The sequence below is a fragment of the Amphiprion ocellaris genome, chromosome 19, assembly GCF_022539595.1.
Source record: "Amphiprion ocellaris isolate individual 3 ecotype Okinawa chromosome 19, ASM2253959v1, whole genome shotgun sequence".
Classification (NCBI taxonomy): Eukaryota; Metazoa; Chordata; class Actinopteri; family Pomacentridae; genus Amphiprion; species Amphiprion ocellaris.
In genome coordinates this window covers 2,887,372-2,909,275 of record NC_072784.1, presented here as the reverse complement: position 1 = coordinate 2,909,275, position 21,904 = coordinate 2,887,372, and the positions used below count along the sequence as shown (strand labels likewise).

General features: G+C 38.3%; 1 protein-coding gene and 1 long non-coding RNA gene across 2 annotated transcripts; both read right to left on the bottom strand.

The window, feature by feature from the left end:
* Window positions 1-1,453: 1,453 nt before the first annotated feature.
* Window positions 1,454-4,423, bottom strand: LOC129347506 (uncharacterized). Its single transcript, XR_008599639.1, has 3 exons — window positions 4,138-4,423; window positions 2,879-3,027; window positions 1,454-1,957 (listed from the first exon to the last, which is right to left on the bottom strand). It is a non-coding gene; the product is annotated as an uncharacterized LOC129347506 (long non-coding RNA).
* A 1,127-nt stretch (window positions 4,424-5,550) lies between these two features.
* On the bottom strand, window positions 5,551-21,814 carry LOC111588541 (transmembrane ascorbate-dependent reductase CYB561). The gene is made up of 6 exons (XM_023298976.3): window positions 21,666-21,814; window positions 18,700-18,907; window positions 9,809-9,907; window positions 9,613-9,716; window positions 9,367-9,524; window positions 5,551-8,497 (listed from the first exon to the last, which is right to left on the bottom strand). Exons 2-6 carry the CDS (start codon window positions 18,902-18,904, stop codon window positions 8,305-8,307), a joined length of 759 nt encoding a protein of 252 aa, XP_023154744.1. The 5' UTR covers window positions 18,905-18,907; window positions 21,666-21,814; the 3' UTR covers window positions 5,551-8,304.
* Window positions 21,815-21,904: the final 90 nt, after the last annotated feature.

Sequence of the window (21,904 nt, the reverse complement as noted above, 5' to 3'; positions counted from 1 at the left end):
TAATAAATTGGATTAGTCAAGAGGTTTAAATTTCTTACTTTGTCATATTTTAAATATGACAAAAAAAATCTAAAAATAAAGTGTCTTGAGACAATTTGACCTGTAACTGCTGTTATATAAAAATTTAATTCAAATTGTATGTATCTTGTAATGGAGTAATTCAGCCATATATGTTGGAAAACACATTTTCTTTGTCCATTATCTGTTGATTGTTTTCTCCACTAATTCATTTCTTGTTTTGTTTTATAAAATGTCAAACCCAAATATATTCAGTTTACTGTCATAAAAACCAAAAAGATTTACATTCATGATGCAGGAATCAGACAGTTTTTCACTTTTTATCTTAGTTTAGTCAGAAAGATAGTTGATAATGTGTGAATTGTTGCAGCTTGTGAGCCGTAAAAGGTTTTAATCTTTGGGGCCGAGTGTCAGAAAACATTTAGAAACCAACATCAACAAAACACAACAAAGATTTGAACATCATTAAAGGGAAATCCAACTTTTGCATGACAATATCTCATTATAGGACATTTATTTCCAACGTAAATGTGTGATATTCATCCTCTGGAGCTTTCTCTTCCATCGTCTTCCACCTGGACTGGTTTGGTCGGAAGCATGTGCAACAAACATTTGAAAAACTGCACTTTAACATCAATGAATGACACTGAAGTATAATCTCTACATAAATGAGACTGAGTCTGGATGTGCTGCTCTGTCATTAACTCCTAAGTTTAGGGAAAGTTCAAACAAAAGAGGACAGTTCAGATCAGACTTGAGAATGAGCTTATTCTGAACAAACATCTCAGACTTTCTGAGCTTCAGCACCTCTAGCAAGATATTTAACAACAAGCAACTCAAGAGATCCAGAAGTTGGAGAGAGTTAGCTTTAGCTGAGCCAAAGAACATGTGGGACGCTAACCTAGCAAACATTTCAGACTTTTCTCTGTGAATTCTGAGAAATAATTTCCTATTTAATGACAGAGCTACACATCTTAACTCAGTCTCATTAAAACAGACTCTAATTCAGTGTCATCCATCCATATTAAAGTGCAGTTACCCAAAATGTTTGTTGCATGAGCTCCAACAAAACCTGTCCAGGTAGAAGGCCACTTTGACAAACAGGAAGTGGAAGATTCCAAGCAGATTTATAGAAGGGGGAACCGGACTGTACTAAGTGTGGTCCAGTATAGAGGGCTGTTTTGTGGGTTTTTAAGGCTGATAATGATTATTAGTGAGACATTTGGAGTAGATATTCATTTGCAGTAAATGAAAGTATTTAAAATCTTGAAGTTAAACTCAGAAGAACACAAACTAACAGAAAACTTTGTTGATACGTTTTTGTTTTGTTTGCAGATGTTAAGTTAAAGGAGTTTTATTCGTGACGTATAACCAATCAAATCACTCCAGAAGACAGAGCGACCACAGGTAGATAAAGGTTCAGAGCCAAAGTAGCGCCATTTTTAAATGTATTTATTACCATAAATCAGTAAAAAATAAAATACTGATAATCAGTAAATCAGTCAGCCCACAATTACTACAATTCTACAATGTATGTCTCTTTCCTTTGACTTGTTATTTGTACAATCTACAATGTATATGATGGTGTTTTTTCATACCAAAGGCTAAACTATGATGTTTTCTAAGAGACATACGATGCTACTCTGGTTGTTCTGGCTCTGGGCTGCTGCACTCCTCCTCTGTTGTTTTCTGGATTGTACTCAGCTGCATGTCTTCGTCCATCCGGCCTCCGTTGACTCGTCCCGCCTGCCGTCTCTGGAGCTGAAGCTGGATTGGAACAGACCAAAGTACAGTCCAATCACGATGCCAGCTGCCTCTCAAAAGGCTCCTTCATCTGGCAGGTGGCGCCACTTCTTCTGAGGGGAAGCTGAGCTGGTCCAGCAGAACTTTGGAGATGTGTTCCAGTGGTTGGTGGATGTGTGGGGAGATAGAGAGGGACCTTTGAATTGTTCAGAAAAGAAAACAGGGAACCCATTGGTAGTTTTAGTTTAGGGTGCTACTGAGGTGTGTTTTGGGGTTTTAAGAGGTGAACAGGAAGAGTTTTTTTTTCGTATTGATTGTCTTTTACTTTGTTCCTGGTTGGAATGCCCATCAATGTCAACATGAAGTTCACTTTTAGTTCTGTTGATTTATTTTTATTTTACTAACACCCATTTGCTTTTAACCCCCTCACATGTTGTGTTGTTGTAAACTTACTCTTTCAAATAAATACTCATCTAACCCTCTGGAAACCAGCGTTTGGATTGTTTTTGTGTTGCTCCTCACCGACTTCAGATAGCCAGGACAAAACAACATTTTGTGGACTAAAGGCTTTTCTATGATGTTTTTAGAGTGACACACTATACTATAGGCTTTTTTAATTGACATATTACTGTGACTTTTTTTGTTTTAGCTTTTTAGTTGTTTTTAGCAACATACAAAAATTTGAACAGTTTTAAAAATTCCTATACTTTTATTTGTGCAATGAAATATTCTATGGCATTTTTTAGATGACATATTATACTCTGATGTTTTCTTGAATTACATACTATTTTGACAATATACTGCACTATGACATTTTTTGAACCACATATCATACATGACAATTTTAGGCAACATCCTATCATTTTGCACTTTTTGAACCACATAATAATCTGTTTTGTTTTTTTTCTTGCCAACATGCTATACTATGAACTACAGGCCATACTATGTTATTCTTGAAAAGTATACTATACTTTGACATTTTCTGAACTACATCCTATACTATGGCGTTATACACAGAGTGCTTTGGTTACATGTTGATTTATAATCTAGATTTTTTTCTGTTTTGTTTTTTGACGGGATTACCACAGACCTGACCATGAACACCGTTGACACCCACCTGAGGGAGACGCTGCCTAAGATCTCAAGGCTGCTTGGTCGTGGTCTTTCTGGTCCTGCTCCAGAATGCCTTCGTCAACTACGTCTTCTTTTGAAGAGGCCCTCAGATGCTGCAATCTCTGACCTTCAGGAGGAACTGCTACTTTCACTCTGTAATGAGACGGCGGTTATTTTAAAGACCCAGCTTCTGGCGGCTTTGAGTGAAAATTTAACATCCATCAAAACGAAACTACAGACAGTTAAATATGAGCTGACGGTCAGTATTTCAAACATCAAGTCCGACCCGGCTGCCCTAAAGCACACTGTGGATGAAACGCAAACTTCACTCTCCACATCACCGACGACATCGTCACACTCCAAAGCAGAGCACCTGTCTGCTGAACTTTTAAAAGTGGACTATAAATGTGAAGAATGTGAGCAGCGGAACAGATGTGATCAGAAAGAAGTCATTTTCTTTTCTTTCTGGTTGACTTGATGCTGTCAGATGCAGATGTTGGAGCTGATTCTGATCTTTCAGGATAAAAAGCTGCTTTTCCTTCACAAACTTTTCAGGAAATTATTCTCTCAGGTTTTCTCTGCTATTTGTATTTTTATTATCTGTGATTATTTCATTATTTCTTTCTTGTAAAATAAAGTTTGAGGCATAAAGACTCATTTAGTTATTTTATTCCTGAAATCTTTGACGTAGCAGAACTAAACTTCCATTTTCCTTCTTGTGCTTCTGATACTAGAACTAAACGTATCTTCAACACGGATCGTCTGGTTATAATGAATCAGCAGCAACATCACAACAACAAATGAGACAATTTTCAACAAATTCATGAAACTGATGTCATTTAAAACTATCAGTCTGTTTTAGTGTCAAATTAAAGCCGATTACTGACAACTAGAACATTAACGTTACTGTTTTGATCACATTTAAGTTTCCTGAACGTTACATTAACGTCAACCAGCCACAGTTTTATGAACTTAATGTACAACATTACAGGAACACAACACACTTCAGCTGTTTACATGAAACTCAGCACATTAGCTTGATGCTACGTTAGCTTTAATGAGGCTAAGACTGAGCAGCTAGCTCAGTTAGCATCGCTAACATTAACGCTAATATTTACTATGCTAACTTTCTTCTCTGGTCAACACACCCAGAAATAAACTCCACCAACATCTGGAGTGCATGGCACACATTATATCTGACACTAAAGCTGCATATAAAGTGCATTAAAAGCGGCACCGATACGAAAATAAACATTTACTTACCGAACTATCAGAGTCCTTTCAGTGTCTGCTGGTAGAATCAGCCGAAGACAGAAAACTGGTTAAAACAAGCCAACGGGCAGGAAAACTGTCTGTGGAAAATGTTCTGTTGCTCCACCGATAAATAAACCAACTGTTATTATATCAGAATTAATCCAAACGAGGAGAGCAGAGTCTCTGCTTCCTCCTCCATAGGACCTGTCAATCATTCCAGACCGGACTGTCAGTCAAGTAGTCCCGCCCCCTGGCTTCGTAAAACTTTAACGCTCTATAAAAAATTCAATATTGATTTATTTTAAGATCGGCCACCTGATCTCTCATTTTGGCCATGATGAATAACGAAAAAAATGTATGTACAGTCTATGCACCGTACTCTGTTTAGCTCCACACTTCCTGATGACCACTTCCGGTCTCAGAAAATGAAAAAACTGACCTTTTTTCGTTTCTGTCTCTTACTGGTTTTACTTTCTTGTTATCCTAAATATAAAACGAAAATCAAAGCATTTTTTAAAAAACCGTATATCCCTTTTTGATCATGAAAAGGAAAAATGCCTTGTATTTCAATTTTCATTTTTGTATTTTAAAACAAAAATCAAATAACCACTCTTTTTTGTTTTTCAATACCCGTTTCAGAACGGAAAATCCAATTACCAGATCCGTACACGGGCCAAGGTGCTATACAAATAAAGTTAATTTGTTATTATTATTTTGTGTCTACTTTATATAATTTTGTGTCTTGTTTTTGTCATTTTGTATCTCGTTTTTGTAATTGTGTCTCATTTTTGTAATTTTATGTCCTATTTTTGACATTTTGTCTCTTGTTCTTAACATTTTGTCTCATTTTTGTCATTTTGTGTCTTATTTTTGTCATTTTGTCTCATTTTTTTATCATTTTATGTCTTGTTTTTATCATTTTGTTTTGTTTTTGTAATTTTGTGTCTCATTTTTGTAATTCTGTGTCCCGTTTTTGACATTTTGTCTCTCGTTCTTGACATTTTGTCTCATTTTTGTCATTTTGTGTCTCGTTTTGACATTTTGTGTCTCGTTCTTGACATTTTGTCTAATTTTGGTCATTTTGTGTCTCGTTTTTGACATTTTGTGTCTCCTTTTTGTCATTTTGTCTCGTTTTTGACATCTTGTGTCCCGTTTTTGACATTTTGTGTCCCGTTTTTGTCATTTTTGTCTCATTTTTGACATTTTGTGCCCCCTTTTGGTCATTTTGTGTCCTGTTTAATCAGCTGTCCATTCTGTACATTATTGTAATTTTTTCCGTTCTACCTGTCAAAGCACTTTGTGAATGTTCTTCTTAAAGGTGCGATACAAATAAAGTTATTATTAGATGTGGAAGCTGCTTTTATATTTGTAGATTTAACATTAGAACTACGCCAGATGTTTCCATCAGGTAAAAAACAAACAGTCATTTCACACACTTTTATTTCAGTTCGTCCCGATGAGATCAGAACTTCCTTGTGAACAAAGACACAGTCAAGAAGACGGTAAAGATAAACAACACACACTACTGTGAATCTGCCAGAGCTCTATTAGGCACTAGTGTTGAGTCCTGAAGTCAAGCCAAATAATAAAAAAGCACATTCAAAAACCACATTCAACTATATGAATGGAACACCTTCATGTAAAAGTGCATCAAACTCTAATAACACACATCTAAATACACACACAATAGTTTTTTTTCTTTTAAATACAAACATCTAACTGGTAGACAGATACTGTAGAATGCTGATAACAGAACATTATGGAGTTTATGGGAGTGCATCGCTGCTCTCTTTAAAACATACACGACGCCAAAATACATTTTGAGGAGACATTCTAATCATAATAAAATAAATTATCACATCAAATTATTAATAAATAGATCAAAAATTCTTGGCTTAGTAGCTTCGGTTATTAGGCATCGACTGTATGAACTGTAGTAGAGTGAATTGATCAATTCATCAAACTTTCCCTTTAAAAGGCCTGAAAGAACTTTCTCATGAACAAACAAATGTTCTGTTTTCATACTAATTGAGCTCTTACAAATGTGTTAAATATATTTTCTCCCTCTTAAAACTTCAGGCAAAGCAGATTTTCTTTAAATTCAGTGGTGTTTCCATCTATATTTGCTAGCTGGCTGTCTTCTTATCCTACATTCAGAGTAAAACAGCACCAGTGGTTGGACAAATGAATCAGTTCCTAATGGACAGAAACAGACTTCAGATGTTTTCTCAGATCATCATTCCTTGAACTGTTTTTCTTGCATCTTTTTCTCACTTCTAACATCACAGGGATGCAAGTTTTATCTACAACGAACGTGTTTCAGCCACAATTTTCAGTCTCTCGTCTCATGCCTGTTTGACAGACTAGACATGCTTTCACTTTAATCAGTCTGCAACTTGTTTTCAATGTAATAATTCATGAATATTGTGTCCTGGTGGAGCCATGTAGATAGAAAACAACTGGAGGCCAACAATAGAGTCTTGAGGAACACCACACTCAGAGTTTGATCTGTTTGAAGGATGAGTTTGACATTGTTGAAACTTGATTAGAAGTCATTAGATATATTATTTGTATTCATGAAAGATATATATTTTGGAAATAAAACAATACATTTTACCAAAAGCTGTCATTACTCCGCCAAGGAACACGGTGGAGTTATGCGACGATTGCCGTCTGTCTGTCTGTCTGTCTGTCTGTCTGTCTGTGCGCAACATTACTCAAAAACAGACAAACGTATTTGGATGAAATTTTCAGCGGTCAGAAATTACACAAAGAACAAGTGATTAGATTTTGGCAGTGATGCAGCTTATAGTCTGGATCCACAGATTTGTTAAAGATTTCTGGATCATTGTGAGATAGAGGCAACAAGTGAACACTACGTCAGCTGCCTGCTGACGATCACATGATTGCGATCCTACTACAAATCCACCGCTGAGGACTTATCCATGAGAAATCATATGACTGAGCAGCCTTGGCAGAGTACTGCACTCTCTGAGTGCTTTTCTTATTTGGAAACAGATCTAAAATTTGGAGGCCACAGAAAGATCGACTGCTGAACTGATCATGAATGATCTGGCACTGAATGTTAGCAGGAAATCATACAGTGTGTTTCATGGAAAGATTCTAATTTGGCATCCACAGCTGATGTCGGTTGTGTGTTACTGGAGGGAGATCCAGTGGTAAATAAAACGTTCCTCCAGTTCCTTCTGTTGGTCTTTTTCCTGCACAGCTCTCCATCCAGGATCATAGCAGATGCTCGAAAACTATCACTCAACTCTCTAGACTCTTCAGTTCCTGACCCCAAACACCTATAGCATCCTATTTTATAATGTGGCCTTACAGAAAGTACATTTCTATATTTTTAAGCTTCTGCTACAACTTCTGAGTCAAAACGGTGAAGACCAGAAGATGAGATGGGAGTGAGATCACCAAGGAAACGTTTAAGGCAAATGAGCATCGAGATTGCAAAGCAGCAGTGGATGAAACAAAAACCACCTGGATCTAACTCCAGTGATATAAATATGCATGAAGCTCCACTGAGGGAAGTGAAACAGTACAGGGAATATACAGTAACTACAGCATGATGTCACAATTCATCTGTCTAGTGATTTCATCAGTGGGTGAAATCCTAATCATAAATCAGAACCTACGCTTAAAGTTTCCACAGTGGGACTCTTGGTAATCTGGCTTTGCCATCACAGTCTGTAGCACACAATAGTCTGGCTGCACCTCAATATCATTGTAGTATGGGAAAAAAATGCCCTGGCTCGTTTGAATTTCTTTAGATGGGGCTAATCAAAGGATGCGGCTCACAGAGTAGTGCCAGGTGGAATAGTTTTGGTGGAATATTTGCATTCAGGAAGATGAGCACTGTGATTAAAATGAATAATCCACTTTAAATATTCAGGTTGGTAACTGAGAGATTGTTGTTGTTTCCTGTAGTGAAATAAGTTTGGGTAAAGCTATTCAAATGGAAACGTTTTGTGTTAACCGCAGAGAGATTGTCATTACAGCTTTTTGTCTGGTAGTTTTTGACTTTTCTAACATTCATCGTCATTGGCCTTTAAATTGATGACTGTTTAAGTAAGTAGTGACAGAGACTGGTGGCACAAGAGTTGGTTAGCAGGACACTGATAGCGTCCACATGAAGGGGAGGTTTCAGGCTGCAGAAGGAGGTCAGGGTGAAGTCGGTGAGCCTCCCTCGGTCAGGGTCTTGAAGTGGACGGACAGAGACTCTTCCTCTGGGTTTGGTGGACGTCTGTACTCCTCCCTGGTGATCAAATAACCAAGTAGAACCCCGAAGCAAACCAGCAGGAGCCCTAAGACATTGGCCAGCACTCCCTCTGGGGTAAACTGGGAGTAGGTCGGCCTGGGAACCAACAGAAAAGGAGACGTTCAGGATATACGATCCAAATGACAAACATTCAGTAGAGGGAAAACGTATCGGCCACCCCTACAGATATCTTCTATTTCTGCGCATTGGTCACACTTAAATGTTTCAGATGTAAGACGAAGATAAGCTAAGCAAACACAAAATGTAGTTTTTCAGCTGAAAGTTTAATTTATTGAAGGAAATATGCTGTCCAGCCCCATCTTGCCCTTTGTGAATAAGCAACCAATCTGTCATAAATCAGAGCTGGATTATGGATCTCATCACCTTCGTCAAACATCAACAGTTTTCTGTAGATTTCTAGGCTAACATAAATGTTTGAGACTTTCTTGATCTGTTAATGGTTGACCCAATTAAATGTCTTTACATTCTGTCAAAAACTCTTTATTTTAGTGTTAGTGGCAGAGTTTACTAAAGAGTCAAGCTGCCTTCACATGTTTAAAGGATTCACAGGAAAAATATTAGCACACAGTTTTCATCATGGTGTAATTTTAACTTTGGACAAGCATTTGTCTGTTCCCTATCCGATGTTTGGATCGGGATGAGGTTTCGGTTTGGTTCACTGCATCCTGGCAGAAATCCCAAACTCACCATCGACTAAAATCTCAGCCTCTATAACCTCTTCTTTTCCGATCGTGTTCACCTCTTATACTTAGAGTTCAGTTGCTTTCAGTAGCTACTTGGACACTAAAATTTCACCTGCTTTCAGGACTTCCACCATGTCTCGTAAAAAATACACGTAGCATGAGCAGCGTAGTAGCAAAGCAGCAGCAGCAGATTCTTCTTTCTATCAAAGAAATGAAATAAGATAAATGACCGGATCCTGAGACACAGTCAGACAGACGTACATGATGCTGAAGAGGAGTTTCTCTGTGATGCCCATCAGGCTGGTTCCTATGGCCATCACCAGCAGAACCAGGCCACAGAACACATGGACGGGGAGGTACGCGGCTCGTAACCCTGACGACGCGACAGGAAACAGGAAGAACAGCAAACCCATCACCCACTGTGGGACACGGAGGGGTAAATAGTTAGAGTTCAAATCCGCATTACACACATTTAGTGGACTGTGTAAACACAGAGTGTATATGTACCTGTATGCAGAACAGCACTAAGGTGGCCATGCCGCACCAGCTGTGTAGAGAGTACATGTCTGGAATCTTAGCTGCTCTGTGGTAGTCGAACACAGCTACAAAACCTGCACACATACCATCAGACACACACATGTAAATGCATGTTTCTCTCTGCTGTTAACTTTCAAACACACACACGCGTGTTTCTATCTCGTACCGATGATGCTGATGATGAGGGCGAGCAGGTGAATGATGCCGTGAAGCAGCTTCACGTTCCGCTTCGCCTCATTACGGAACACTCTGTAAACCAGGATGGCTGGAAAGAGAGAGAAAGAGGAAGAAAAATAACCCTCTTCATCTACTGAGACAACAGTCAGCTGCTATGAATGAAGAAGTACACACATTAGCATTGGAAAGTACGGACACATCAGCTAATGCAGGGTTTTTCTTTATTTTGACTTCTTTCTATAGTGTAGAAGGAATCTACAGACATCACAGCTATGAAATAACACATACGGAATTATGTCCTAAACCAAAATGTAGAACTATGTGAGGTAGTGTTAGTGTACAGGAAATCATGCATATTATGGCAAAAAACCACATTCCATCATTACTTTCTTTCCATCACCCCTGAAGCCCACTTAAAGTGAACGTCAATATCACGAACTTCACTTTTACTCACTTATTTTTTACTCTCTTTATTTTTTAGGGGGGAAATATGACTTTCTTGAAAACCATATTGTTTACTGCAGCTTTCTCTTAGATCAGGGGTGTCAAACATGCGGCCCGCGGGCCAAAACCGACCCGTCAGAGGGTCCAATCCGGCCCGCAGAGAAGACATTAACTGCAGACTGTAAATTTGTAAAACTTTGAATTTTAAATAATTCCTAGACCTCAAGAGGTTGTTTTGATCATAAAGTAAAATACTAGATTGTTCATTGTTCTTTTGTTGCTTTGTGTCTCATTTTTGTAATAGTTTGTCTTGTTTTTGTCTTTTCTTGTCTACATTTTGTCGTTTTGTTTTTGCTTTATTCGTTGTTTTGTGTGTCGATTTTATCATTTTGTGGGTTTTTTTGTCTCGCTTGTTTTTTGTCTATTTTTTGTCAATTTGCTTCTTTGTGTCATTTTTTTTCTCACTTTTGTCCATTTTTGTTGCTTAGTGACTTTTTTATAAAAAATTTTTGTCCGTTTTGTTTTGTTTCGTGTCGTTTGTCTCATTTTTGTTTCTCGCTTTTGTCGCTCTGTGTCTCATTTTTGTAACGTTTTGTCTTTTTTGTTGTTTTGTCTTTTTTTGTCTGACTTTTGTTGTTTTGGTCATAAAGTAAAACGCTGTATCATTCAATTCCAGACACCTGTCTACCTAAATAATTTTTCTGAATGCATTTCTTTGCCATTGTAAAGCTCCTTCAGTTGCCTTGTCTATGAATTGTGCGATACAAATGAGCTTGCCTTGTTGCCAAAAACCCCAAAACAAACCAGAAGAACAAACCTAACCCTCTGCGGTGCTGAAATCAGGCAACCCCAGGTACTATTCATCCATTTTCCTATTATTATTAATAGGAATAACAATAAAGAAAAGGGGAAACAAGTTTGACTCTAACCATAAAGAAGTGAGCTAACCCAAAAGCCATGTTGCTGTTTGCAAAGTAAATCGACGGCAATTCAGATTAGAGTTCAAGCAATGAAACATATCTCAACATCAGCTTTTGGGAGGAGACTGTGAATCAAATCTTCATGGTGGAACTGCTTCAGAAAAAACACTACAGAGGGAGATGAAGATGAAGAAGAGAGCTGCTTGGATCAAGAAACACAAGGAGTGGACATCAGACCAATGGAAACCTGGACTTGCACTGTTTGTTCTGGCACCTTTCTATTGTAGCAGCATTCAGGTTTTAAGCGCTAACCACTGCAGACCAGGAACACCCCAAAAGACCTGATGTTTTAGAGATGCTCTGATCCAGCTACCCAGCTGTCTAAAGTCCATCAGTTCAACACTGTCCATTTCTTCTGCTGATATGCTGAAAGGTCTACAACCATGCATTCATACTGAGCATTCGCCTGTGTTTGCTTCGACTGGAGCAAAAGGTCACACTCACACATACAGCTGCTAATTGTGTTAGTTTTAATCCTTTCTTTTGGCCACCTGAGCCACCAGCTTTATTCCGTTTCTAATAAGCAGCTTGTAACACATTTGTTCTTTACCAGTGAGCATGAAGACCAAAGTGTGCCAGATTTCTTAAAAACTGTTCTAATATGAGGCTTTTCCTGTTTTTCACATCAAACTGAAACATGTTGAAAAGAGGCCAAAACGCTGATTAAGATGCTGTTAAATGTAACCACATCAGTGTGTCTGTCTGTGTGCAGAAACACCCCCCAGGGTGTTCAGATCTCACACTAACCCTCATCTCAGTCCCGGTCTAATGTCCCCCTGACCTTTGCTTTTTATTGCTCTAATTCAATCTAGCTCCAAACCAGCTGAGCTAATGTGGTTACTGTGATTAGCAAAAGTTCCCAGAGCTGCAGACAGCAAACCACAGAGGGGGGAAATCTCACGTTCTCTTGATTTCACAGTGATCTGCTGCAGCCAGAGCAGGTGTGTTCCAGAAAGTTCAGGTTCTTCCTTCACAGTGTGTTCTTTTAGGAACACGGTGTCAGATCAGAGCTGGAGGATTTTTAGCTACAAGATGACAAGAAGAAAAGATCAGGTGGAGGTTATGTTATGCTAACTGGGAGAAGCAAGGAAGTGAGGATCCTTCTCATAGAACAGTAACATTTCGCTTTGCTTGAAATGAACAACTTCTATTGAGAAAAGGCAAAGTCAATACCTAGTTATACAAAAATGTGGCATAATAAATTTAATTTGTATTCATTTGTGAAGTATTTGTTGCAAAAACCTCGGTCCTGTGTTCCTTGCAGGTTCAGTTACTGAACTACTGCAGCTAACAGGCTAACCACTAACACAGCAGCTAGCTGGGTACATGCTAGTCACAGTAGCTGGTGTGTCTTACTAGACAAAAGAGACAAAAAGCTTCTCACGCTAACAAATTCGTTTGCTAAGTGTCAGGTACCCAGCCAGTTAGCTTGGTCGCTAGCAGGACAATGAGGGGCCTTTCAGACCGGACGCCATAACGGCACAGTTCACTCTGAAATCCATTAATTCCAGCAACTTGTGCTGCACCACAATAGTTTGTTGACACACGTGAGCTAACTGGGCGGTGTGCTGCTTCACTCAGTGCAGGTTAAAGTTCAGATTAGTTGCATAGTTGCCTCGGCAATGGAAAGGATGCATTGACAGGGTTCCCGCGGATCCTTAAAAAGTCTTAAAAGGCATTGAATTCATGAATCTAAAAACAAGGCCTTGACTGGCATTAAAATGTCTTAAATCAATCTTTCAAACGTCTTAAAATATTGACACGTGATAAGTATGATTTTATGATTGTAATTAGTCTCAAATCTCAAAATAAATGGTAACATTTATTCGTTTAAATAATTTACCGAATGACTCTAGTAACATCGCGCAATCACGATAGCGGAACCAACAAAACAGTGATGTGGTTGCAGCCGAGACTCTAAGAGCAGACGCACGTCGTTCATGTAGCAACTTTGGACCACGTGGGAAAGTGTAAATTCAACGAAAATTGGCTGTCCAACCAAGATTTATCTTCACGGCTGAAAGCGGTACCAGGCAGTGTGTACGAGACGCGGTGTGTTTTGTTCAAGAAATGTTTCAAACTCGGCACGATGGGAGTCAAGGCCGTGGAGTCACACATGAACAGCGCAAAACATAAAGCCTCAAAATCCAGCTGCCAACAAACGCCAGGTATTTCCCAGTTCTGTTCTACTCTCGTCTCCACCGTGTCTCCATCCCCAGCTCCGATAGCAACAACCGGGACCGCAGCACCGCATCTCCGGACTATGTTCGGGTGGACGTCTACACTGAAAGCACAGGTACTGTGGTCTCTGAACTCCGTGATACAACACCAGTCATTCCAGTCAATGAGGGAGTTGGACACTTATTCCGTGCTGTGTTCCCAGACTATGTCCACTCGTTTGCATGCGGTTCCGTCCAGACGGCCTGCATCAGCAGGTTTGGATTAGTCCCGGTACATTTCAGAGCAGCTTGTTGCGGATGCTAACAAGGACACGTTTGTTTTAATGTTTGATGAGCCTCAACCAGACCATGAAAACAAAACAACTGGATCTGTATATCCGCTATTGGTGCGAAGATCACGTCCAGTCAAGATATTCAGGGTCGCAGTTGATGGGACATGGAACAGCTGAGGATTTACTACGCCATTTCAAAGTAAGTAGGCGGCAAACATAAATTATTATGGAAGCAGAAGATTAGAAACATCATTCTGCCTCTCATGCATGTAAATGTAGCGACCAAAACTTTCAATATAATGCAGTCCACTTCAACACCACTGCAAATTATAACATCAGTAATTAAGTTCATATCTTCTCTGAAAGTGTCAATCAAAAGTGAACATTATTATATTTGTAAAGGTAGAAGTCATGGCTGTTGTATTGGATCACATTATATTGTACAAGTGTTGTTTATATTGTTGGTCTTCAGTGGTGGACAGCAGTGAAGTACATTTACTTGAGTATTGTACTTAAGTACATTTTGTGAGTATCTGTACTTTACTTGAGTATTTGGTGTTTTTTTTGTTTTTTTTTTGAAACTTCTGACTTTCACTCCACTACATTTCAAAGACAAATATTGTACTTTTGACTCCACTACATTTCTAGGAAGGTTGTTGTTACTTTTCGACTAAGCTTTGAAGTCAGCTGTTGTTGTTTTTTCTTTTCTAAAATGTAGTTGGTCACATGCTGTGTTCCTCACAAAAGGAAACCGATCACAGTAGCTCCTCTCAGATGGGACTGATGTAAAAGTGGAAATACGTCATCCAGGTGCACTCTGGAACAAGAGCAAGCAAGCTCTCCCTCTGTTATTCACACAAAAAGCAGTAATAGTGACAGCAGGAGAAAGACAAAATGAGTTCTCAAGATGTTATTATAATTATTCATTATTCCAGGTAGCTTTTAAAGTTGGATTGTTTTTATTGGGGTGAAAAATACCACATCATTCATGTATATACTGCTCCTGAAGACAGAAAGAAATCTCAGTTATTTAACAGACTTGGAGAACTCCTTAGAGTTGGCTTCAATCAAATTTTATGATGTGATTTTAATACATTTACATCAGAAATTGACAACAGCTGTCCGTTTTGTTCTTGACTGTATTTCTATGCTGAAGTTTTTATAGATGTTTCTGTAGGCTTTATGTAGCAGAGTGGTTCTACAAGCAGGTCAGTGCATCATCAGGTGCTTTCAGAGAGTTACAAGGTTCTGTAAATGCATCGTGAAAACAATACAGCATGTATTGAAATTACATAATGTACTTTGTAATTTGTACTTTTGAAATCTTAAGTATTTTTAAAAACATGTGCTTTTGAATGCTTAAGTATTTTTAAAAACGTACTTTTGAATAATTAAGTATTTTTAAAAACATGTAATTTTGAATACTTAAGTATTTTTAAAAACATGTAATTTTGAATACTTAAGTATTTTTAAAAACGTACTTTTGAATACTTAAGTATTTTTAAAAGCAAGAACTCTAGTATTTTAACTCAAGTGAAAATTTTGACAGAGCAACTTTCACTTGTAGTTGAATAATCCATGGTCATCATTCACTCTAATTAGCTGCAAGGCTGTTTTCTGCTGAAACTCCAGAATTGTTTTGTGAACTGAAGATCTTCAGCCATCCTCACCTGGGCATAGAGGTGAGTACATATTGAATGGATTATTCTTGAAAAGTGGAATATCGCTTTAAGGTGTTATTATTGATATCTTTTCTGTGTCGGCCTTCCATCTGTTACAAAGACAATATGCTGTATGACAGTTTGCTAAATCTATACTGGATTAATCCAGTATGATTTTTATAGGAAGGTGTCAAGGACCTGGATAGGCGTAAGCTGCTGTCCGTCTCCATGGATGGACCAAACATTAATTGGAAGTTCCTGGAGCTACTGCAGCAAGAAAGTATTGCAACTGAAGGAATTTTGCCTGGAGGTGTGGTCAAAGAAAAGAAAAACTTTTTTTTTGACCAAAAAGTCATGTTTTATGTTAAAATAAACATTTGGGTAAAATTGTCCCTAACCCTATGTAATTGATGTGGTGTTTGTTTTTTTTCATTTGTGTTTATTGTGAAGTTGGTCTTAAATTTAATTTCAAATGGCAATAAAAAAGTCTTTAAAAGTCTTGAATTTAACTTGCCTTAAGCTGTAGGAACCCTGATTGAACATGAAAATCAAACCTGAGGAAAAGCTGATATGTGTTTCTGATTCCCCTAAATATATGACATAAGTTTGTATTTGTCACGAGATGGAGAGAGGGAAGTATTATTTTTCTTTATTTAACTAGTTGTGCAGCTTCTAGGTGAGGCAAACACCTAATTTACTGTCTTTTCAGTTAGCTTGCATTACTTGGGAGAAATCTGTTTTCAATTTCTCATGAAAGAGTCATTTTAAACAAAAAAAAAATCTTATCAAAATGTTTAACTTTAATGCTGTAACCACTTTTTAGCTGGTTGAAAATAGGATAAAAATAGAATTTAGACCAAACATTGTCTAAACATCGGTACCAACTTTTAGAATCCAGTTAGTGCTCACAAGGGATGGACAAATTAGACATACATTTGGTCAAAAGAGGACTTTAAGACAAAAAGAGTGGAGTGTTTGTGCTCTATAACTGGAAAAGATGCTGCCGGTTGCTGATTGTGTGACTCTCTTCGGTTCCCTGTTGGGTCGCTCTGCCAAAACTTCACTGGACACGTCACAGAAACAGACGCACATTCAATGATGCAAACCATTTCTCTCTCTTTTTTTTTTTTTAATGTATAAATCAGACCGGATGGTTCATGGAGGGAGATTGAATGATGTCTGGTCAGTGTTAGCTTAATGCAGCAGGTCAGCAGCACAGCGGCTTCAGGCTAAAACACACAAACACAGACACACACACACACCAACAGGACTACTTACATGTACAAAGCACCGATGTTTACACAATCTGACCTGCTTTCTGTTTCACTTTACATAGAATTATCCAAAATGACTTCTTGTAACCATGACAACAAACCTGATGGAAGATATCAGTGGTATCAGTGCCATGTGACAGAGAGGAAAGCTCACTTCCTGCAAGTGCTTTAATCTATTTTAATGTTTTTAGCTCTGCTTGCAGCATCTTCTAAGGATGGCACTGCTGGCAGATCTACTTTGATCCAGACTGAAATATTTCAACTGCTGTTGGATGGATTGCTGTGTGAATTTCATGCTTCCTTGAGGATGAATCTTAATGATTTTAGTGACCCATTGATGCTACCATTAGGTTCACATTTGTGATTCAGATTTAAATATTTTCAGGTGGATTGCCATGAAATTTGCAACAGATATCCAAGATCCTTGACCCAGGATAAATCCTCATGATGCTAGTGAACGCTCAATTCTCACTCAAGGTATCCACGATATTAAGCATAACTTTAGCCTTACAGCTATTTAAAGGCATGAGTTATATTCAAATTCACTCTGTACAGTTGCCATGATTTTGAAAATAAGCTATAGAGACTAAAATATTCTGTATTTGAGGTTGTAAATATGTTTATGTCTGCTGTAAAGTTGGGCAATTTAACAAAGGGTTTTATAGAGATTCAATCATTTTTCAGCCTGCCTCAAGTGGCCATTTAAGGAACTGCACTTCAATGTTGGCTTCATTTCTCAGCTCCAAATGTTGCCGCAGATATTGTTGAAAGGTGTATTTTAACCCCAACCATGATCCAAACAAAAATATCCAAAACTATTGTAAATAAAGATTCTGAATTTTACTTTAGCGGTGGTTGTGCAGTAACCACAACTCCAACTGTTCCCCTTTGTTTTAGTTTTAAAAAAGTACATTCTGAAAATGTTCACATTTAATGAAGTATCTTTTTACTAAATATTATGAACCTGAAATTTCTTAAGGAAAACAAGTTCAGTTTCAACAGTAGCCTATTATGCCTCAGTTCACCGTTTACACATGCATTGTAACTGCCAGATAACAGTTTATCTACAAAAACACAAAATATTCAGTTACAGGTATCTGCAACTGAACAATCTAGTATTTTACTTCATGATCAGAACAACTTGTCAAGTTCTATAAATTATTTTCAATTTACAGTTTTACAAATTTACAGTTAATGTTGTTGTAATTTTTATCATTTGTAAAATCGTCCCGCGGGCCGAAATGGACCGTCTGGTGAGCCGGTTTTGGCCCACAGGCCGTATGTTTGACATTGCTGGTAAAAATAATCGGAGGAGATGAGCTGAGTACGTGACGTGATCGAGTACGCTGGTGTTCCGACTGCACATTAACGATGCGTTCTCCCGTTCTCTGGAGTCTGTACTTCGGAGTCTGAACGGCCAGTGCATGTACCATAGGTATATATACAAGATCATTATTATTAATATTTTTTTATATCTATGGCATATACAGTCTATGGGGCCAGCACAATTTCAGTATTGTTGTACGCCGCGAAAAACAGGCCGACGTTAAAACAATAGTTCAGCTAATTAGTTCCGTGTTGAAGGACCTTTTCCTCCCAGTCGCCCGTGCCCCCCCTGACATGCCTCTGCGCACCCCCAGGGGGGCGCGCCCCACTATTTGAGAAACACCGCTTTAACGGGAAGAAATCTTGAGCAGAACCCACACTCTACAAATTAAGACAGAATCACAGGACGCACAGCCTCCAGAGATTAAAAAGGAGCAAGAGGAATGATGCATCATTCTGGACCAGGAGGACCAAAAGCCTTTGCAGATTAAAGAGGAACAGGAAGATTTCTACACCAGTCAGGAGAAAGAAGAGCTTGCAAGTAAACAGGAGATAAATATCTGTATGTTATATTATTAAGCCAGTTGTTTCATTTCAATTAAACAATTGGCAGTTAAAATGATTGTAATGGGAAAATCATTTTACACAGATGCATCATTTTTAATCCAGTTTATGAACCTACTTTGAACCGGATCCTAATTAGAGTTGAGTCCGCAGTTGTTGCACCTTTAATCAGGACTCACCGTCGCCATGCAGGAAGACCAGGCCCAGCACCATGCACAGAGGGTGCACGTTGAACTCCTGCGCCGAGCCGTTCCAGGCAAAACCCTGGCGGTAGTGACCCATCCACACACCCGTCAGCACCACCGAGGCCAGACCCAGAAGCTGCGAAGCTCCTACCAGCCCCACAAACACAGAGCGGCCCTGACGGGGGGCAGATTCCTCCATGACCTGACAGATGGGAACAGAGGGATTAATGCTGATGAAGAATGTGCACCTATGAAGTATAACAATGTTGTATTGTGATATTGCTGTATTATTGTTAGTGATGCAATATAATGGAAATCACAATTACAAAAGTGATGTGAAAAATAAATTGTATTGAATTAATATATGTGCAGTAAGTAGAGGTCAAGAGAAGATTTTGTCGTGAGCCAACACAGAACTTGCCTTCTGTGGTTACTACAGTGTTAACCCTCGTGTCGTCCTGCAGGTCAAAATTGACCTGTTTTAAAGTTTGAAAATGTGGAAAAAATATATATTTTCACAGTTAAACTTCTGATGTCCACATTTTCAACATTTTTGGGAAATCTTTGAATATTTTTTGGTGGGAAAAAAAGAAATGTTAAAAATGTTTCTTTAAGAACATTCACAAAAAATGTGAAAGATTTTTTGTGAATGTTCTTAAAGAAAATATTACAAGTTTTACTGATATATATACGTAATCACTTTAGATATTTTTAGGATTTTTTTTTGGAAGATTTTTACTCATTTTTTGAAAATATTCACAAGAATTTTCTTGCCAAATTTGGGGGATTTTTAAAAAAAAAATAAAACTTTTAAGGGGAACTTTTAAGGAATTATTGGAATTTTCTTCCTGAAGGTTTTGCAAATTTTCAGAAATTTGGGGAATTTTTTTGCTGAATTTTTGGATTTTTTCCAGACAAGGAAACAATATTTTTTGGTGCCTGTAAATGAGGACAACAGGAGGGTTAAACAGTAAGATGTTCCACCTGGTGGCACAACCAGGTACTACAGCTAGGCTACAATACTGAAGGATGTATTATGTAGGAAAATGGTACAGACTGGGACGCATACACTATATATTAAGCAGTTTGTACCAGATTGGGTGCAAATGAATTTGACATTGATATCCCTAGCATAAAACATGGTTGGGCTTTAACCATAATATTTAAATTTCTCAGGTAAATACAAACAAAAGATAACACTGTAGGGCACATTCACCTTAATATTTAAACTTGTTAAGTAAATTTACAAAGCCCATTTTATTTCTCTACAGATAAGCACTTTGGCGCCACAGCTGTTGCTTTGAACGTACTATATAAATAGCGGTGTCTTGATTAAATGATAGCTTTGTTGCCCAAATAATGATGATGCCGCCACCATGCTCCACATGAGATGACGTTTTTGATGTTGGCTGCTCAATTTTCAGTGAAATGTAATGAAATTTAAGCATAAATTTGCAAAAAGTGGACTTCAGTAAAGTACAAGTTATTCAAAACAGTGATTACATTTCTTGAGGAAATATAGTTATCCTTTGACTACTGTCATTTTGAAATAAAATCCATGGGTCACTGACTAAACAGCTGTGAGAACATAACTACAAGGAAAACATGCAGCTCATGGAAAACACACCCTTCTCTGATCACTACAGTAATAAAAAAACAGAGACTTTACCTGGTGGCACAACCAGTTACTGCAGTTAATCAACTACACTTTAAATATGTATTATTGACTTAAGCGATACGGACAGTACAATTTAAATAACTTGGATCAGATTGGGGGCAAAAAATATGATCTGGATCAGGATATCCTGAATAGATAACATTATCACGCTTTATCTTTAACAATAACATTCAAATCACTCAGGTATATTCACACAGTAGATAACCCTGCAGGACCTTGACCTTAACATTTGGGCTTGTTAAGTAAATTTACAATGCTGCTGTTATCTGTTTGCTGGAAAGCACATTGGCTTCTTAGGCTTTAAATGTGCTTTATATGTCCTGGTCACTTGCCTTAATGAGAGCGCTTTACATTCAGGATATGTTTTTTTTTTAATGTGGTATTTGGTTCTTAATTTTTCATGAAATGTGATTAAATTTAAGTATAAATTTGCAATAAACCGAAAGACTTGGGTAAAGTAAGGCAAATTATAATGATGCCACCACCATGCATTCCATTTTGGATTTTTTCAGTTCTTAGTTGTTCATGGAGTGTGATGATATTTAAGTATAAATTTGCAATATCTGAAAAGACTTGGGTACAGTTATTCAAAACATTACTTGAGAAACTACAGATACTTGCACTTGCAGGCCTCTAACCTGCTGATTGACAGATATAAATGAATTAAACATTGGCTACTTAACTGACAAGAGCAAATACTGTCATTTTGCAGTAAAAATCCACGGACTAAACAGCTGTGAGAACATAATTACCAGGCAAACATGCAGCCGATTTAGAATTAAGCAAAGATAAAAACAAACACAGAGCCCGCATCTGTTCCTCTTTTTTTTTCTTTTTTGGCATGTTATTCTACGAGTCATGCAAGGCGACCATGACGCTGAGGACACATAGCAGGAAGTGTCGCACCGAGCTGACGGGAGTTAAGTGGGACATGAGCAGAAATGAGCCGCAATCAAAAGGCTGTCCTGCTGTTCGCCTCATTACCGCAGCTGAAGTCCATTATTACAGCCTCTGCGCAGTCAATTATCACTCCCGAGTGTCACAGCTCCCGAACCAGACGCAGCACATGTGCTATTATCGCACCGCCACAACTGCAGGTTTGGTGGAAAATTACAGCCAAATGACAGGTTGCTGTAATGTTTACGCTCCGCGCGCCGTCACCTGTTACCTGGGATCAACATGACTCCACGGCCTGATTCACTTTTAATTACCTTACGCACGGTTTAAAAAGGCAGTGTGGGAAAATGACCTTAAAAAAGAGGCGGTGGAGTGAAATACTTACTGCGCTGTAGGCTCTGCTTCAGCTCTGCTGAGGAAGTCCTGGAGTCTGGACTGACTGATCCGCCTTCCTCCCCTCCCTCTGACCTGACCGTGCAGATGTGTGTGTGCGCGCGCGCGTGTGTATGTGTGTGTTTTGGGTGCCTTTATTTACAAGCCCACACTATGTGATTGTAGGACTGTGGGAAAAAGAGGGAATACCATTATTATTAGTAATAATTTGAACATTACTATTATATGATC